Below are 19,060 nucleotides of genomic sequence, written 5' to 3'. Positions count from 1 at the left end.
CATTAGTAAGGCACACATGATGAGCATGACTGATCATCTACTTATGAGGGTAAACAGGTCAAAGCGGCCTATATTCTTTTTTTCTTTTTTTTTTTTCTGTTATGAGCCCCAATACCAAGGTCAGTACTATATATCCAAGGGGTTGATTACACAACGTTGCATATGCTTTAGAAGAATGGGAAGGTGTATTTACAATTATATAAAAATGTTTTGCTCCTCTTAAAGACATAAACATTTTAAACTAGGTTAATTTATAAAATATAAATCTCCATTTAAAATATTGTCCTTCAAGAGAGTCTCCTTTTGTTTTCAAAATATCCTATAACAAATAGAACATAGCACCTTATTTTCATACCAGACACTGAAATAACCACTTAAAGCTAAATATTCAGAACTGCAAGTCAGAAAATACGTATGGGTTTGAAATGCCCTAGTTAACACTTGGAGCACTGGCATTTTCCAGGCTAGGGCCCAAACCTGCAGCTATTTGTCTATGTCACACTTCTTTTGACTTCAGTTTGGAACAGGGTCAAGCCCCGAATGAGCAAAGAATTAGGGAGCTTCTCCCCTTCATATAAACAAATAGGATAGGTTTAAGGCAGTTTTACCTTTAAATCTGCTTATCTGGGAAACTAGGCAGATTATCTTCTATTTAACAAGGGTATTGAAAAGTATGGTTAATCGTGCTGTAGTATAGTTAATGTGTTTCATTCTAGCTATTCCTGTGGGTGGCATAGAGCAGAACACTTTTTTTATATTAAGGCTGTTTTTGTCAATAGCTTGTGTCAAGCACATGACTACTAACATTTGTGCATTTATAACCACCTAATGACAGTCACATTGGGAATTAGATAAGCAGCAGTTACATAAATGCAGTGCCAAGCAAAAGCTGCACAAAAGGAATGCAAATATGTGGTAAAATATGAAAGACCAGTCAGCTCCATGTAGGAAAAAAAAACAAAATCCTCTACACGTGACTGGTTAGTTTTATAATTGATAGTAAGAGGGCTTGCTTGTGCCACTGCTATAGTGAAACCCATTTCTGTTCTCTAGAATTGTGAGCGCGCTACTGGATTGTCTCTGCCATCTCTCACCGAGCCCCACCCAAGAGCATCTTAAGCTCCCATTTTCTTGGTTTTATAACTATTTCAGTACAAACTCCTAATGTATCAGTGTAAAGCAAAGTTTACACAGATGCAACTTAATCCACTAAACCCTGCTTTGCACCAGTGAAGCATGTGTGCAATGATGTAGTTACAACACTGGGCATTTTTTTTTAATGTATGCCGTGCCAAAGATTGTTGTTTCATTAGTATTTGTGTATAGTGTCCAATACAATGAGGTCCAGATTGAGACCTTTTGTCATTATTGCAATGCTAATAGTTTAAGAAAATGAAAAAATTTCAAAGAGTATGTCTACACTTGGAGCTGGGCGTCTGATTCCCGGCTCATATAGACATACCCACTCTAGCTGTCATCAAACTAGCCCTCTAAAAGTAGTTGCGTAGTTGGGGAAGCACAGGTGGCAGCAAACAGCAGCATGGTCTAGCCATCCTGAGCACAAACCTGCCTGAACCTGAGGGGTATGGACTCAAGGTGGTTAGTCCATGCTGCTGCTCATGCCACACTACTGTTTTTAGCATGTTAGCTTGATGAGAGCTACCGCAGATATTTCTACGAGAGCACAATATTTCACATCCCCCGCTCCTAGCATAGATGTAGCCAGACATATGCTTTGCCAGCATTTATTCTAGGCAAACTAGCCCTTTTGATGGGTACCTAAAAGGGGTTTGTGTCAGTTTGTTTTTTAAACAAAAAATATTGGTTTTAAATTGGCAACTCTGCATGCAAGAACTTCTATTTTTAATTTTATTCAAAAAGCTAAATGTTGCTTTTCTTGGATAACATTTACCTCAATGTTACTATGTAAACAGCATGCAATTGTTGAAAGGTTAAGAGTCTTTCTGTAGTAAAAACTGCCTAGGTAGAGCAAGTCAAATAATACAAACAGTGATTTGAGAGTAAACTCAGGGAGTTGGCAATGCAGTTATTGACAGGTGAATATTATACACTAAATATTCAGGCAGCTTGTGGTTTATTCTTAAACTTCTACGCAAATGATCATTCATCCTAATATTCCTGCCAATTATTCTCTATTTGTGTTTTTCTCACTATGCTTCTGTTGAAGAAATCTGATGTTAATTTTGTGAAGCAGAAACAATACCATGCAATTTAAGAGACTGACCGCACACTATCCATAGAAAGTGGCTCATAAAATGAGATTTATTTGCATAAATGTTAGCAAATTATGTTATAGATTGCATCTCACTCCTGATTTCTATGAAATGTATGCAAACAGGAAAAAAAAACCCATTTGCTGTAGATAGATTTGTAACAAATTACTTTGACCAGGATCATGATGGCTGAAGAAGCAGAATATTTATATACTGTGTATGACATGTATTTCTATAACAAAAACTTAATTCATTGGTAGACTAAGTTCAAGAATAATCCTACACTTCTGTTCTCCGGGGCATCACTTCCCTTTTTCTTGAAAAGCCAAAGTTACTAACATGACTTGGATTGATTTTTTTTTTTTTTTTTTTTTAACCCACAAATAAAATCTTTCAAAATTATTTTTTTGCTCCAGTATGTTCTTAATAAAACTCTTCTGAGATCACAGGGGTGCCACTAGAAACAGAAATCTTCATGTTTGTCAAACTTACTTTCATCATCAACCTTTTCTGACACAGAAAATAGTAGAGGATGCTCCAGGAAAGGCTTCAGCCAAGTGCTGCCAAGCAAGCAATGGGACCAATAGTATTTCTTCCCATAGTCCATCAGTGGGCTGTACACAGCATGTCAAGGAACAGCTTCCAAAGTATCAGGTAATGTTAACACATGGATGCAAATCTATATATAGATTTTCACTGAACTAATAAAGATGATAACTTTGTGTTAAATTCACAAATGTCTGTTTAAATGTTGAAGTAGAATTTGTAGTATGTCAAATATGAAACTGATGCTGGGGATCTGAACTGTATTTCTTTCATTCCACATGTTGAGGAGGAGGAGTGTTTTATTTTTAAAGTGTTATGTAAGTTTAGCAGTTCCTATGTTCCGTTTTTAAAATTTCACAATTCAGTATTTCTGAACTTTTTCATAAAATAGTTATAGTCTAAACTTAGACATTTCAAAAATATGCAAGTGCTTTATGGTGCTTACATTCTTGGTCTAGAAAAATATAAATGTTTTTTTTGTTGTTTTTCCCTCAGTCCTCCATTGCAGGAGCCAATGCTCATAACTTCTGCAGGAGCTGTTGAACCCAGCTGATTATGGGAAAGATTTTAAACAGACCCTGTCAATATGAAATCTAGTCAGCTTCTAAAAAATGGCTAAATACTTTCAGGTCCTCTGTACAACCACAAAGAAAGCCTTTGGTTTTGGCTAGGTGTTATCTTAACAATAGGCTTAGAAAAAAGCTTTCAGTCGTAAGTGACTTTTTAAAGTTAAATTTCTCTTTAAAAAGTGCGTACCCTGTGATTCCCCCCCCCCCCCCCCGCAAAATCCCTAGAAGCCTGCCACTGAGGCTATGTCTATCCTACAGCTTATGTTGGCATAACTTATGTCACTCAGGGTGGGGGAGGAATAAATCACCCCCCTGAGTTACACCAACATAAGTGCTGGTGTGGACAGTACTGTGTCGGTGGGAGAGCTTCTCCCACCAACACAACTTTCTGCTGGGGCTGGAGTAATTAATGGGAGAGTTCTCTCCCGTTTGCTTAGAGCAGCTACATTAGACAGCTTACAGTGACATGGCTGCACCTGTAAGCTCTCTAGTGTGGTTGTGCCTCTAGTAACCGAATTTTTTAAATTTAGTCAGAGCAAGGCAGCTAATTCCACAGAACAAGGTCTGTTGCTTTTATGCACTTTTCCAGTCTCCTAAAGCCCACATGGTGCTGATTTCGGGTGCTGATTTCAAAAAAGGATATTCAAGACTCAGAAAAATGAGTTTTCTATTTTTAAAATTCCTATGTGCTTCTCTAAAATCGCTTGTGTGAATCTCCTCACAAAAGGCAAACCTTTGTCCTATGCTAAGAGACATGTGAGAGACTTCATGTGGATTGGGTTTGTTTTAAGAAATTGTATCCTTGTGTTGAAATGCAAGTTACTACCTTAACTGTGGTGAGAACTTGTACATAGGAATTTATCCTCTTACTGGTAGTAGATCTTTGGACTATAGTAGGAAATAGGACTTATTTTGTTTCCTTTTTTAAAAATTGTCATTCCAAGTATATCTTGCCATCTAAATGAGTTAATTTAGACCGGGAAGGATTTTTAAATTTAAAAGTAACAACACCTAAGGGTCCAGACTCTTCAGACCTGCAATGCTTCAGTCTTTCTTAAGCAACATCCTACAATAAAGAAATGTGGCTGGGAGATATAAAATTACTTGTGTCTGGCTCAGCTGCAGAGACTGCATGAGTTTCTTCATTGCATATCTTTGAGAGAGTCGATGCAAATAGGAACTAGTGACAAAGTTCCTCCTCTACCTTGGTGGATCCTGCGCTTATTGGCAGATTTGCTCGCCTCAGAGATTCACGGCAGCCCTCAGTGTTTTGTTTTGTTTGTTTGTTGCAAAAGTGGCTAAACTGGCTCAAACCTGCCATTCACTCAGCTAACCTCATCACTGACCAGCATGGGGAAAAGGAAGGAGAACAATCCCCGCAGTTTCTGCTGATCCACCTCGTAGGTCAGGGGACAGACCAGGGAACTTCCCCTCTGGTGGGACCTACAGTCCAGATCAATTCCTCTTGTATCAAATAGGGAGTTGAGGGGATGGGGGGAATCTGGACCTGCCCTTTACTCTGGATTCCAGCCCAGGGCCCTGTGGATCACAGCTGTCTACAGTGTTTCCTGTAACACCTGTGTGACAGCTATAACTCCCTGGGCTACTTCCCCATGGCTGCCTCCCAGAGGACCTTCCTCGTGATGCCAGATAGCGTTTGTACTCCTTAGTTCTCCAGCAGCACACCCTCTCATTCTCAGCTCCTTGCGTGGCCCTCACTGACTGAAGTGAGGTCCTTTTTAAACCCTTTTTTGTCCTGATTAGCCTGCCTGCCTTAATTGGTTCCAGCAAGTTCCTGATTGTTCTGGAACCACTCCTGTTACCTTACCCAGGGAAAAGGGACCTGCTTAATCTGAGACTAATATATCTGCCTTCTATCACTCTCCTGTACCCACTTCCTGGATCCCAATAGGATCACGCTCCTGTAGCCATCTGGCCCGAACCTGTCACAGTACGCATTGCACAAACACCACTTGGTATATGCTGCTCTTCACTGGGAAGCAGAGATTACTTGTACTTCACGTTCAAAATTTAGTACTACTGAGCACCACACTAAAATAATACAATGGTTATGACTGGCCTTTTCCCCCTTACTTATCTATAGTACACTAGACCAGCCTCTGATGTCAACATGCTTGGAGAAATGATGTTTGGCTCAGTGGCAATGAGTTACAAAGGTTCTACCTTGAAAATCCACTACATACGGTAAGTGAATTTCCTCTTCTAGGATTATCCATATTGCCAAATGCTTGGAAATGGGGAAGGAGAAGGTATTGGTATTGGAACTGTTGAGTCACTGAGATGATGATTGTTTATCCTTTCAGCTCTCCTCCGCAGCTTATGATAAGTAAAGTTTTCTCAGCCAGAGTGGGAAGCTTCAGTGGAAGCACAAATAAGTAAGTTTGGTTGTTTCCTGTCATTTCTCACTCTCATTTTAGATTTCTTCTGTGTCTGCTCCTGAGGTTGGTCTATATAAAACTGGAAAGCTCATAAAACCAAATGCCCAAATGTCTGCTGGCAGTGAGTGAAAGGGGGAGAGAGTGAGACTGTTTATGAGCAGTAGTCACATGCTGAGCTCTAGCTGTCCCACGAAGGCTAGAGAGGAATGGGATCGTTCAGGGTCCATCTACACTGGAATAAATGACTTACAGCATGGCAGCAGCTGGCCCAGGTCAGCTGACTTGGGCTTGTGCGGTTTGGGCTGCAGGGCTAAAAATTGCAGTGTAGATGGTTAGGCTGGAGCCCAGGTTATGGGACCCCCCCCCCCCCCCTTGTGGGGTCCTAGAGCTTGGGCTCCAAGACAAGCCTGGACATCTTCACAGCAATTTTACAGTCCCACAGCCCAAGCCCAATATACCAGAGTCCGATGACCCAGGCCAGCAATGGGTGTTTAATTGCTGTGTAGATGTACCCTTTGACTCTTTTTGTGTGCTCTGGATGAGCAGTGGGTGAAACTCAGTTTAGAGGCCTGTAAAAACATTCAAAGGTTTTGAGTTTCTATCTTTAGTGACAAGTTCCCACTGCCAACAAGGTTGCCTTTTTAATATAATGAAGGTGTGCATATATTTTTCTACTTCTTTCTCTCTTCTCCCCCCCCCCCCCCACCCCCTTCAAAAATTGCTGATGTGATTTTGCTCAATTCCCCTCTACCCCTCAAAATCACTGTGGGCAGAGACCAAACATGGAAAGTTAGTTAATTCTGAGAGGTACAGTCTTAAAGTTTACAGTCCTCCACAATCTATTTTCCATTATAAATATGTTATAATATAGGAATATCTGCTAATCTTTAAGCTTGGTGGTAAAGTTAGATTTCTATAACAAAGCAAATAAACAGAGTGTAGTTTGATGATAGTGGAAGCCATTCTATTCCCCTCTTTAAAAATGTTGATATTTATCCCTTTTTAGCTTGCAAGATAGCTTTGAATACATCAACCAAGATCCCAGTCTGGGAAAATTAAGCTCTAATCAAAATGGTTTGGGGACCTGCCGTAGTGGAAGTAATCTAGGTAAATATTGTTTTATTTTATTTTAAAAAAATAATCTTTTCCTGATGAGGCCATCTGTTTTTTTTCTTTCTTTTAAATTATTTTCCCCTGCATTGTCTTTAATTGTTTTTTATTTGTTTGTTTTTTGTCTTGCGCTCTCTCTGCGTTGCTGTTTTTAGGTGTGTTACAGCTGTGTAGCAGCAAAGTGCTGCAGGGTGTGTCTGAAGGAGTTCCCCTCCGGCTCATCCGGAGTGCTTCTTTCTTTGCAGGTTTGTGTGGAATGCTGAGCACAGTATGACCCACCCACCCACCCACAGTAACCCAGCTTCTTCTGAATCTTGTCAGGAGATCCATAATTATGCTCTAGAAACAAAGGGCTAAAGTGATGAAGATATTGATGATAGGCACATATTGGCTTTATATTTTGACTCAAGCCTTCTTGAAATACTAGGCTGCATTAAATTGCTTCCTGTTCTTCCCTCCCACCTCTACCACAAATGTTCACATTAAGGAAACTTCCTAATGTAATGTGTATTCAATAATAAATGAGCCCTTATGTTTCTAAGAGGATTTATATTTCCTGGTCTACATTTGATCTCTTGCTAGTGTGCCGTTCCCTTTTGCTTCTTTCCCTCTTTGCTTTCCTCCCACATCTTTTGACCTGTGGATTTTTTTCACTTAATGGCAATGCTTTTAAGACATTATTGAACTGAGTCTGGGAGTGGTTAAGTTTTTTGATTTTACAATATTAAAGGCTTTATCTTAAATTCGAAAGTAGCATTTAGTCTACTTTACATATGAAAAGATCCTTTTACAGGCCTGATGATTACTTATGCTGTTGGGGAAACCTCGGATCTAACTGATCCTGTTGATTGCAAAAATGAAAAGTTACTTCACTTCCCTCACAAATCTTGCATGCTTCGTAAGTTAAGTGAATATATGCTACTAACACTTACTGGTGATCTACACTGGATTGAGTTTTTGCTTCATGCTATAAAGCAAGCATAGTGGTTAATTTAAAAACAACTGAAACTGATACTCCATATAAAGTATTGTTAGCCTGTTCAATGCCAGTGATGCTACAAAAATAAACTAAATCAGGATTTTCTAATGTGACTAGAGATTTTGGGTGCCCCCATTTTTGGGTACTCCACCTGAGACACTTTCATGGGACCTATTCTCAGCTGTATGACTCTTTCAGTGTATATAAATTAATGTTCAGATTCCTACAGGTATTTAGAAGGTATTTTAGTCTAAAATAAAAAAGGCAATCCCACTAGTAGTGTTCAGTATTGAAATATTGCTTGCTATCACCTCTTCAAACACTGACTATTTTTTACACAGTGTGGACATAGCTATTGCTTAAATTAACTGCACTGGATGTGACTTTGCTGTTGTGTGGCCTTTAAACATAAAATTTGCTTAACACTGACAATATGAGGCAGCATGTAATGTTTTCTGTTGATCTGATCTGTTTACTTTAGCACATAGCACCCCCGTTGATATGCCTAGCAGAGGGCAAAATGAGGACAGAGACAGCGGCATTGCTCGGTCAGGTATCTGCATTTCTTTTTCTCCTACTTGATGAAAGCAAAGCTTTTTAGCACAGTGATTCAACAGATTCAGGTTACGCCCAACCAGTGGGGTGGAGTTTGGATATGGCTGCTTATAACACATCCGCACAAACTTGTGGATCTGTTGAGCAGTTCCCTTCCCTATAAACTAGGTTTCTGCTCATCAGCTCTGCTGTTAGGACATACTCTTCCCCTTCTCCCCTACAAATCAGTAAGAAAGGGGATGTCTTGTGATACTCTGCCTTTACATCATTAACTCATTTGGTTCTCGTCGATGTAGTACTTCAGTAATATAAATGTATAAGCTAGGGAAGAAATCAACAGTAGCATTTCCACTAAAGAAAAGAGGGGAGAAGATTTTTTGCTCAGTGGGTGGAAAAGCAGTGGGTAGAGGTTGGCCTGCCTGTCATGACTGGCAACATCTCCTCTGAAGCAATCTGTCCTAAGAGTACAAAGCCAGCACAGAGGAGAGAGATGCCATCAGTCTAGTCTCCACTACATATAACATTCTGGTGCCATTAAGAAAAAAGTCGTCTTCTATGTTAAGGCAGCAAGAATAATTCAAATAATTATGGTTTCACGTGCTGGGAATGAGTCAGACAGAAAGGAAAGCTACTGTTCTTTAAAAAAATGAGAAAATCAATAGGCAAAAATTATATTCATGTTAACCTGGCCAAAGGGAAAAGTGTTTTTGTTTAATCAGCACCCTACAAAATGTCCATGTGTGTGTTTTCTTGACAGCATCTCTGAGTAGTCTCTTGATTACACCATTCCCATCACCAAGCTCCTCATCCTCCTCTTCCAGTAGCTACCAGCGCCGCTGGCTCCGAAGTCAAACAACAAGTTTAGAAAATGGAATTATTCCAAGGTGGTGAGTGTTGTGAGCTTCTCCCTGCTGGAATACAATAATAATTGGGCTGCATTTGCTGAAATTGGCCAAGCCTCTGTTCTTAAAGGGGCAAGTCAATTTAACATTTTTTTTCCTAGTAACAGTCTGATCTCTCCTACATACTAGTGTTAAGTGTTGCTTAAGATTATTACAAATGAATGACTACAAAATGAGGTTGAAAATGAACACATTTCAAATGAAGGATTATCATTTATTTCTGAGGCACCCATTCAAACAAGAAAATTAAACTCTCAGCTGTTGCTAGAAGAACGAATGGAGCTACCTACTGACATGCGGGAGAATGTAACATCATCAGTGCACAATTATACTCTACTATAACAAACTAGTTAGTGACTAGTTAACAAAACTTTGGTGCAATAGACTATGACAACTCTCTTGGCATGTACAGGATGCCTCAAGCAGTGATTTTGGCACAACTTGGGGGGGGGGGGGAAGGGAAAAGCTATGACCCAAAAACAAAAGCCAAAAGCTTGGCTATAATAACTTCAATACATTTGCCACTGGTCTGACGAAAACATTATGGGGTTCATCAAGACTTGGCTTATAGACAGTCTTGCTTCTTCATAGCAAGATAAGGAATGCCTCTCAGCTACCTCCCTCCCTCACAAATGGACCTGCATATATGCATGCATGCTCATAGGCCTGAAGCCAGTGGATCCATCTCTGTGCAGATTAGGAACAGTATGGAGTTGATGCAGGCTTTGGGAATTGGCTTTCATTCTCTCACCTTGCCCTCCAGTGTGGTGGAAGTTACCGGGAAAAGGTTATCCAACTTAATGCTGTAATGTATTTTCAGGGAAGCTGGGGTCAGCCACTGCCAAGGAGCTGGAGGTGCTAGAGGTTGATAACCCTGTCCTCGTGTGGATTCTGAGGGTTTTCCAGGCTTATGCAAGTGCTCCTGTAGCCTTTATCAAGGAGATGCAAAGCCCACTTCTCCCCAATGAGATGACATAGTTGATTCTCTTACAGAGATTCCATGTACAGATTTCCCACATGAAAAGCCCCCTCTGTGGCTTTTACCATTGGAAGGGATACTTGGCCAATGGGTCACAGGTTGTCTTAATAAATATACAAATTAAACAGGCTAAGTGCCCTACAAACACCTTGGAAGAACCATTTCCATGCCCCATATCTCTGTTCCATTAATCATTGCTACAGAGAGATATTTTGGCTTTCTTTTGGTCTGTGGGCCAAAGAAATTATCCTGAAACCCACCATATGAAAGTGACCTCAAGTTCAAAAACTAATGGAATACCTTTTAGACAAAGCACAAGGCATTGGCTAGCTAATTAAATTGTGTTCTATTTAGATCATCTTATAGTGATCAGTTAAGTTAGTGTAAAAAATATCCTTTAATTAAAATCTCATTTAAAGAGGAATTTTAAAAAGTTCATTCTCAAATATATTTCAGTGTTTTTGTAACTGAAAGTGGTTAACTTCTTATCCCTAAAGACAGAATTTATGTCTGCTTGCTGAACATTATTTTCTCTGTTTTTGGTATAGTATTTGCAGTATGCAGCGTCAAATCTTTCTCCAGAGGTAAATGACTTCTGTGCATTTGCTTTCATTACAGCCATAGTAGAGAAGGAAATTGCACAAAGGTATTTTAGATCCAATAGTTAGGCTGTCAGGCATTACAGGTGTTGCTATGTTCAAAGGTTCATTTGGTCAAACAATCAAGTACCATTGAAACAACGGATTTTTGCTATTGATCTCAATCTGTGCTTTAATTCATACAGCCAAAACTGCACAGCATCTGACTGATCTTTAGACCAGCTTCCCAAAGAAAATAGAACTTCTGTCTGCAGCTCCATACGGTTACTTGTCAGTCAAGCACAATTAGCAGCTTTGTTGAAAAGAGTTCTCACAGTCAGAGCGGTAGCCGTGTTAGTATTCCTTGTTGTTTTAGTCAGACTTCTGTTTCTCAATCTCAAACTATAGGAAACTATACAAGAACTCCGTTTGCGATGTTCCTTATATGTTGATTTACTGTCCTTTTCACAAAGTTCATGGGAATTTCTATCTTTGCACTAAAGTTACTAAGGAGTTCAAAGGAGGTTATGGTATCATCTTGAGCTCTTGTTTCCCACAAGCTCAGTTTTCTCTTTAGTCCCTCTGTGGTGACAAATTTAGTATATTCAACTCATCGACTAGATCAGCCAGAAAACAGTTTCTGCTTAGAATGAGTTTTCAAAAATACACAGACCTTAAGCAAAAAGCTGGCTATTTGAACTGTTTCAACTGAAGTGCAGTCTGTATGGATTGAACAACATCTATGTAATGCTTTCCTTTTTTTAAAAAAATGAAAATGCTACAAATTTACCAGTAGTATTTTTAGAGATTGGCACAATAATATACCCTCTGAAACGTTCTTTTAGTTCAGTTAATTGCAATAACTTCTCCAAAGCCAGCAACATCAGTAGACTCAGAGTTGCATTGCAAATATCTGTATTTTCTGATGTGGTTTTCTGACAATCCTTTGGCATTTGGCAGCACTATTGGATATTGGGTGCATTTAAACTATGCAAGATTATTCCCTCCTTGCCACACTGAAACATGACTTCAGTGACATTTGGTAATGTATGGTAGGAGAAATACCTTGCCAGTTACATGACGCTGTGTTGTAATAGTCTATTTAAAAAAAAAAAAAAGCCATAAAGGCATTCTATACTGTATTTCTGAGACAGAAGTAGCTTTTTGAAAAGCACTGTTTTTTGGTTTATGGTCGTTAATAGCCTCCAAAAACTCTACTGGCTTCCTGGCATGTTCATTATGAGGTATTTGGGTGTCTTATTGCAGGGTAGACATAGTCACAGTGCCTTTAGAAATTCATTGTGGTCAGTAAATGTAGGGATCAGACTGGCCTGCAAAGGAGCAGCTACCACTGGGTGCTTATTTCATCTCTTCTTGTCATCTCCATCTTGTGCTGTGGAATCAAAATTTCCCCTTAAATAGGTTCTCTAGTCTTTATGGCTGAGACAATAACCATCAAAATGTAAACAGAGTTCAACTGTCTGCCTGTATCTGCCATAGGTCTGGCACTTGTGAACTTTCTCATCGTGACAGGACGTTAACCCTAAAAACGTAATGTCAGCATGGTTAACTATTCCACTGCTGATCCTAGCTTGCAGGAAATTAAACAATTTTATGAAGGTCTATACACTCTATTGTAAGCATTGTCTCATTTTGGTGTTGAGTAGCCGAGCGTCAGAGATAACCACTACTTATTTTTTCCAGTCAGACCCCTAAGTATATGTAAAGTCAAAAGCTTGATGGTTTTCATCATGGACCATCAGTTTCTTGATCTCTGGCTCCAAACACTTTCTGATGACTTGTCTCTCACTCTTGATCAAATGCCTGGTACTGCATACTGTACTCATTGACACCATGGAACTGCCAATGCTAGAGAAATGGTGCCTAGAAGTTAAGGATAGCACAACCCAATCAGGAGGGGACAACCTATGACTGGTTTCTGGGTCATACCTTACAGGCTAAGAGGTCCTGTCCTATTCCGCCATATATTTCTGTGGTTTCTATTGAGATTACTTTGTGCAGTTGCCATGACTTAGTTTTTGGCTGACTGGAGCAATAAGCAAGGCTCTTAAGTGATTTAAAATTACTCCTTGAAACACTGGGATGCTGCCATAAGATAGAAAGGGAACAGAGAGGGGACTGGTAGGAGTGGGAGAGTGAAAGTAGCTAAATGACCTGTTTAACTTTGGTCCTGTTTAGTACTACACAAAACAATGCTATGTTGTCACTGAAAAAAGTGTTTTTTTTTTTTTTTTCCCTTTGAGAGAGCTATCCTGATGTCATAACCTAGCGGAGATAAGGCCCATGCAGTTTTTACCTTGGTTTAGGTAATTGAGGTCAACACAACATCCCTACACACGTATGGCTTACCAACTAGCTACATCAAGGGGGGGAGGGGAATGATTGTGTTGTCTCCACTAGTATTTTATATCAAGATACTTGACTTGAGTCAGGTATCAAAGTGGTGATGATTTGTCTTCAATAAAGTCTTTTATTTCTCAGTTAGTAAGCTCATTGGAGTAGATACTTAATCACTGTACAAATAACAAATTTTCTGAATTCTGCCATGAACAGGATTGTGTGAATTCAGTGATAAGATGGTCTTGCGATTACGGAGCTGAACTGGGACTCAGCTGACCAGGATTCATTTTCCAGATCTGCCACAGACTTCCTTTGTAATATTTGGAAAGTTATTTAATGTGCCGCGTGCTTTCATTGCCCATCTGTAAAATGGCAATAATAGCCTCTACCACACGGAGATATTATGATAAATGTATTAATTCTTATAAGGCATTTGGATATGATGGTGATGTCAGTCAGAAATACCCACACAGAAGTGTTTTCAGGGGCTCTGTTTATGGGTGCTATTCCTAGAGGAAAGTTTTAATGAAAAGGTGGCTTGCATTCTAGCAAAGGGTTCTGTAGTTTGAGTTGTGCCACTGAGAACATTCTGCTACCTGTGAGTGAGTGACATTTTTAAGGAGGGGAGTAAGCGGGGGCAAAATTTTTGCAGGGCATTGAAGGAGACTTGGAGGTATAGTTAGAATCTCTTGCTAACATACAGCACTATGCATTGTATACAAATGTAGGAAACACACAGGGTAACTGGCCTACCATTTATCTCATTGCAGGTCCACCGAAGAGACTTTTAGCATGGCTGATGAAAGCTGCAGTTCCAATCCTGCAGTGATTCGGAGGAAAAAAATTGCCATCAGTGTAATTTTCTCCCTGCCTGAAAGAGAAGACGCACAGAGGAACTTCCAGGACTTCTTTTTCTCTCACTTCCCTCTATTTGAATCCCATATGAACAAGTTAAAGAGTGCAATTGAAAAGGTACAGAATGCTATTTAGTGGAGTCTGAACAATAAGCACTAAGCAGGGATGGAATACTGTAGAGCCTAGAAAGGCATAAATAATCCGGGGGTGAAGCCAACTTGCAGACTGAGCCCTGCATGGGGGGGTAACCCATAGCTTCTCTGCCTTACTAACTGCATTGGAAAAAGTTGTGCCTTGGGACCACAGTCCCTCCCTGGGTTCTCTTTGCATTGGAAGGAGGATTTGGGGGTGCAGATGATCCTCTTCTCCCGTTTAGATGATTTTTCAACTGGTTGATGCATTATGGGAGAGTGCGTGCATGCTTGCTTTGAAAGGGCTGGCGGGGAGGAGAGTATCTGGTGTACAGCCCTTGCTCTCCTCCCTCCCCCCCCCCCCCCCATGCACCCGATCACATGTCCTAGATTGGTCCTACGCAGTCACACATGGGGATGTGGGCAGCTCTTGCTATCCTAAGTGGCCACATAACATCGGGGCTAGAGCCACAGTGTCTGTTCATCAGTTCAAACATGTTGATGAGCCTATAAAGATGATATAAACTATTTTGCATTCTTTAAGATGTCACTTTTTATTGTTCAAGGCCATGATCCTCTGTAGAAAAATAGCAGAATCCAGCCTAAGAGTACAGGTTTATATCAGCCGTGTCACAGATGCCCTGGGAGAATTCAGGTGAGCTGTTATTACATCGTATTATAGGAGGAAGTTAAGGTCACCTGGTATTTCCTGTTAAGACCCTGTTTTTTCAATAACTTTGCCAAACTAATCATTTGGGCTAAATTTTTCCAAGTTAGGTGTCTGCCTCAGACTCAAATTTTTTGGTAAACTTCAGCAAAAATGGTTCAGCCATTTCTGAGAATGACAGTAGGGGAAAATGCACTGTATTCCTATATTTAAAAAATTCTTACAGCTGTTGTGCTGAGAAACTTGAATGCTTCCCTGTTTTGACTCGGGTACTTGAAATTTGGCAGAGGGGTGATGCCTTTTGCCATCCCTGTGAAAATCCACCCAAATGTGGCCCTGCTATAAGTCTCTGAAAAATCTCAGTTCACACATGTTCAAAGAGATTTACTAGTCTAGTAGCTAATCTCTCCTCGTGGCTTGTACCTGCCGATTGGACTGCATGTGCACCATCCCCACAGAGCAAAGGAGCATGTCAGCCCACAGACTGATTAAGACTTTCCCTGCAATTGCTCCCCCAGGCTGTGAAAAGCAGGTGTGGTGTTGGATAGTGGAGCTGATAGCAGGGAGACTGTTTCCTGTGCTCTCAATGCCCCTCCCTTGGTCCCCCCACTTCAGTCCTTCAGCAACCAGGTGAGGAAGAGAGGCAGGAGAACACCTGACTGGAATGCAGAGGTGGAAGGAGGGAGGCAGGAGTTGGAGGGTGGGAGTTGAGGTGATAAGTTGGAGGATGGATAGTAGCAGAGGAAGACAGATAGGCTGGGGGCACAGGGGAGAAGGGTCTATAACCATTAGAGAACACTCTCCTTCAATTGAACCCAGGAGTCATGAGTCTAACAACCCTCTGCTGTCAGCAGATAGTTGTGAAATCCACTGGCAAAGCGTGTGTCTGATCCCCCTCTAGCCGCTTGTCCACACAGAGGATAACAGCCTATTATTGCTATCAGTTACTTTATTAGTTTAAGTGGTATAGGTCTGTTTTGTGGCTCTAAAGATCCAAACTGATGCCCTAGAGACCCATTTAATCTTAATCTGGTCCCCTTGCGCATATGAGGATAGTCTTTTTAACAGCATGATCACAAACTACTATTTCTTCAAGACCTCTGCCTCATTTAAAACTCAGCATGGACTGTGCTCTGGGAATGAATCAGGATCATATAATAAAGGAGTGTGTTGCCAGTAGGACACCTGCTTGTTGGAAGGTGTGTAGTGGCAGAGGCGGGGGGTGGCAGGCAGGAACAAAAAGGACAATCTCATGGTTAAGGCAGTTGTGCTGCCTGCAGGATTAGATTCTACTCCTGCCTGGGCCACAGAGTTCTTGTGTGATGCAAGAAAGCTACTTGAACCAACTTTTCACAGGTGGTCACTAATTGTGTGTGCCTCATTTTGGGTGCCTGACTCGCTCACCTGCGGACTGATGTGTAGAAGTGTGCTGAGCACTCAAATCTACAAGTGAAGTCAGCAGGAGCTGTGCTTTGAACACACTGCTATATCATGCTAAGTATTGTGAAAAATCACATTTTAGGTGTCTCAAATTGAACACCCAAAACTAGGGGGTACTTTTGACCTTAAACTCTCTGTGCCTCAGTTCCCCATCTGTAAAATGGGGAAGAATACTGATCCCTAGCCTCACAGGGTGTGATGGAGTTTATAAACGCCACACTAAGGCAGGGGAAGGACACGAGCTGTACTGGGCTGGGAAAGCTCTGACCCTCCGGCACTGCCTGGGGAAAGGAGCAGTATAAAAAGAGCTTTAGCAGCCCAAGCAAGGGGGAAGGAGAGAAGCCATTTTCTGGAGGAGGACTACCCTGCAACAGTAGGGGGAAAAAAATTAATGAGAAGGTCTGGCTGAGAGTCTCCCTATTGCTTGTGGAGACATCACCCCAGAGGTATGGAGAACCATGTACACAGGAACCAGAGAGTCACCTGCATAAGCCTCCAGACTTTGGGGTTGGAAGCAAAGTGTTGTAACTCAGTGACAGCCATGCCCCAAACTGAGGCATCCGGTGTGTGGGAAATGGCCCAGGAGCAGATGAGCAGGAAGTGGGCTGAACCTAGGCCATCCCATGCTATCACACTCTGAGGATCCTGGGTCAGGATCCCCTGTGCCTACCCTGCAATGGGCAGGACCAGGAGTTACCAGCAAGGAAGCTGACATAGCTGAACCCCCATCCAAGGGGTTCAGGACACACTTGAAGTGAGAGAGGGTCATAGGCCCTGACCACTAGGCATGCTGACTGAAAAAATGACCTTGCTATAGAATTTGTGAAAATAAGTCGATGTTGTGAAGCACTCCTACTAAACTGAAAATCACCGTAGAATAGCTCCTCAGGAAACGAATAGTTCTGATCATAATAGAGCAGGGTTAGAATAGCATACAGAAAATCAGGCCATTGAATCAGGACAAAACAAAATACTGAATATCATTAAGTGAGCAACATCTACTCTGTGCACTGAAGAAGGCTATGGTCCAGTGGAACAATAGTATATGATCATGTAATTAAAGACTGTATCGTAATTCATACACTTATGGAAGTCCAATTAAGGCCTAGTTGCAACCTTAATTCTGGCATTTTCTAATTCTTTGAGTGCTTGACTTTTCGATCTTAATGTTCTTTTAAGGTAGTTCTTAATATGTAACTGTAAAATATGAGTGTTACACCATGGACTTAATTTTTATGACTTAGATTTGACTTTTTCCCCAATATAATATTTTCCTATTGTATCAATTTTTGCTGTCTTATGCCACTAGTTTTTTCCCCCCAAGCTCTCTTTTCTTCAAGCTCTCCTCTTCTTCCCTCCGTACCCCTCACCCTTTGCTTCTCTTGTAGCATCGATACACTTCCTGTCTACAGTTGGCAAGATAGTATACAGTGCAAAGGAAAAAAGGATATGAAGTTTAAAACAGTATACATTTTAAAACATACTCAATGTAGATAATGGAGTACTGTAGCTACAATGGCTTGGATCTAAGCCTTTTGTAACTTTTGCGGAATGATCACTGAAGAATAATGAGCCTTAAAAAATCAGCCTTCACACGCTGTTTAGCCCCAGAGGCAAGAGACCAAACTGAGGCCATTCATACCACACCAGAGCATGTCTTAAATAACATGCTTAAGAAAACTAACTATTCTTATCACCAGAGAAAAAATGTTTTTAGCAAATTTGAAAAAGTAAATTGTGTACAGACAACCTAAAATGGGCATAAATAACCAGAGATCGAAGGTAAAATCAACTTACACAAACATCCAAGGAAAGAAACTTGACACACACAAATTGAATTATATGTTTACACTGTATGTATATGTAAGTAATTGCTTGGGGACACACCGCTAGATTGCTCTAGTAAATGGTAGATTTTGAAATGTAAAGTGGACACAACGTTTTGTTAATTTTCATGCATTAATCACCCATAAAACAGAAAATTTAACTAGATGATCTGGAAAGCCCCAAACTTTCCACTATACTAGGGCTGTTTCTGAACTTGCTAACTTGTGAAGATTATTTGTACAAAACTTTTAAATGTGTAGAAGCCAATAATCTCTTCAGCTAGAAATTTAACTGTGGATAATGCAAATCTGTTTGGAATTAAATTAGAGGTATACTAACAGCCGTTATTGGAGATGGTGGCCATATGTGATGGGTTTGTGTTTTGCTATCAGGCTACCCATCAAATCATTGTATGTCTAAGATCACACTTCTAAAACTGCATGGTCAATGTATTGACTAATCATCTGGGCATATTTACTCAGGTGGTAAAGCACCTGACTGGTTGTTGCATAGCCAGGATGATGAGTTGAGCTACAGATTTCATTCAGAGTTAAACTCTTGCAGCATAGTTCTTCAGTCTTAAAGGTGCTCCTAGAGTCTCAATTTGCATCCTTTGATTACACAATATACCGGAAAGTATTATGAAATAAATGTTGATTGTATGTGAAGCAATTACTGGGTAAAACTAACCTATTGAATTTGGTGCAGCAATACATTTTGATTCATTAAAACATTATAATGTTTAGTCCAACTGTTTAGTTTGTGTTGAGATGAATTTCATATCCTCCTTGCATGCTCAGAGGAATACTTTCTCTGTCAAGGAAATTGCAATTGTATTTATTAGAATATTGTTAACGCACTTATGGTACATCTCCTATAATTTAGTGTCCTAACACCTCTCATTATGTGAGTGGAGCCTCTAACTAGC

The 19,060-nt window shown here is 40.5% G+C and overlaps 2 protein-coding genes across 5 annotated transcripts in view; one reads left to right on the top strand and one right to left on the bottom strand.

Moving 5' to 3' along the window:
- The window catches only part of FNIP2 (folliculin interacting protein 2), a 74,226-nt gene that overhangs the window by 35,579 nt on the left and 19,587 nt on the right, over positions 1 to 19,060 (top strand). For 2 of the 4 annotated variants that reach the window (XM_054030413.1, XM_054030410.1), the window contains exons 3-11: positions 2,754 to 2,888; positions 5,454 to 5,554; positions 5,674 to 5,745; positions 6,755 to 6,855; positions 7,014 to 7,103; positions 8,319 to 8,390; positions 9,150 to 9,279; positions 13,983 to 14,184; positions 14,765 to 14,853. In XM_054030413.1, the coding sequence (XP_053886388.1) occupies positions 2,754 to 2,888; positions 5,454 to 5,554; positions 5,674 to 5,745; positions 6,755 to 6,855; positions 7,014 to 7,103; positions 8,319 to 8,390; positions 9,150 to 9,279; positions 13,983 to 14,184; positions 14,765 to 14,853 (992 nt within the window). The remainder of the gene's footprint in view (positions 1 to 2,753; positions 2,889 to 5,453; positions 5,555 to 5,673; positions 5,746 to 6,754; positions 6,856 to 7,013; positions 7,104 to 8,318; positions 8,391 to 9,149; positions 9,280 to 13,982; positions 14,185 to 14,764; positions 14,854 to 19,060) is intronic. The other 2 variants (XM_054030414.1, XM_054030411.1) reach the window with 1 other exon arrangement.
- Positions 9,245 to 19,060, bottom strand: part of C5H4orf45 (chromosome 5 C4orf45 homolog) — an 87,923-nt gene continuing 78,107 nt past the window's right edge. The window contains exons 5-6 of the mRNA XM_054030416.1: positions 13,966 to 14,032; positions 9,245 to 9,303 (exon numbers count right to left, since the gene is read on the bottom strand). Coding sequence (XP_053886391.1) covers positions 14,000 to 14,032 — 33 coding nt within the window. The 3' untranslated portion in view covers positions 9,245 to 9,303; positions 13,966 to 13,999. The remainder of the gene's footprint in view (positions 9,304 to 13,965; positions 14,033 to 19,060) is intronic.

This window comes from Malaclemys terrapin, chromosome 5 (genome assembly GCF_027887155.1).
Source record: "Malaclemys terrapin pileata isolate rMalTer1 chromosome 5, rMalTer1.hap1, whole genome shotgun sequence".
Classification (NCBI taxonomy): Eukaryota; Metazoa; Chordata; order Testudines; family Emydidae; genus Malaclemys; species Malaclemys terrapin.
This window is presented reverse-complemented; position numbering and strand designations above follow the sequence as displayed.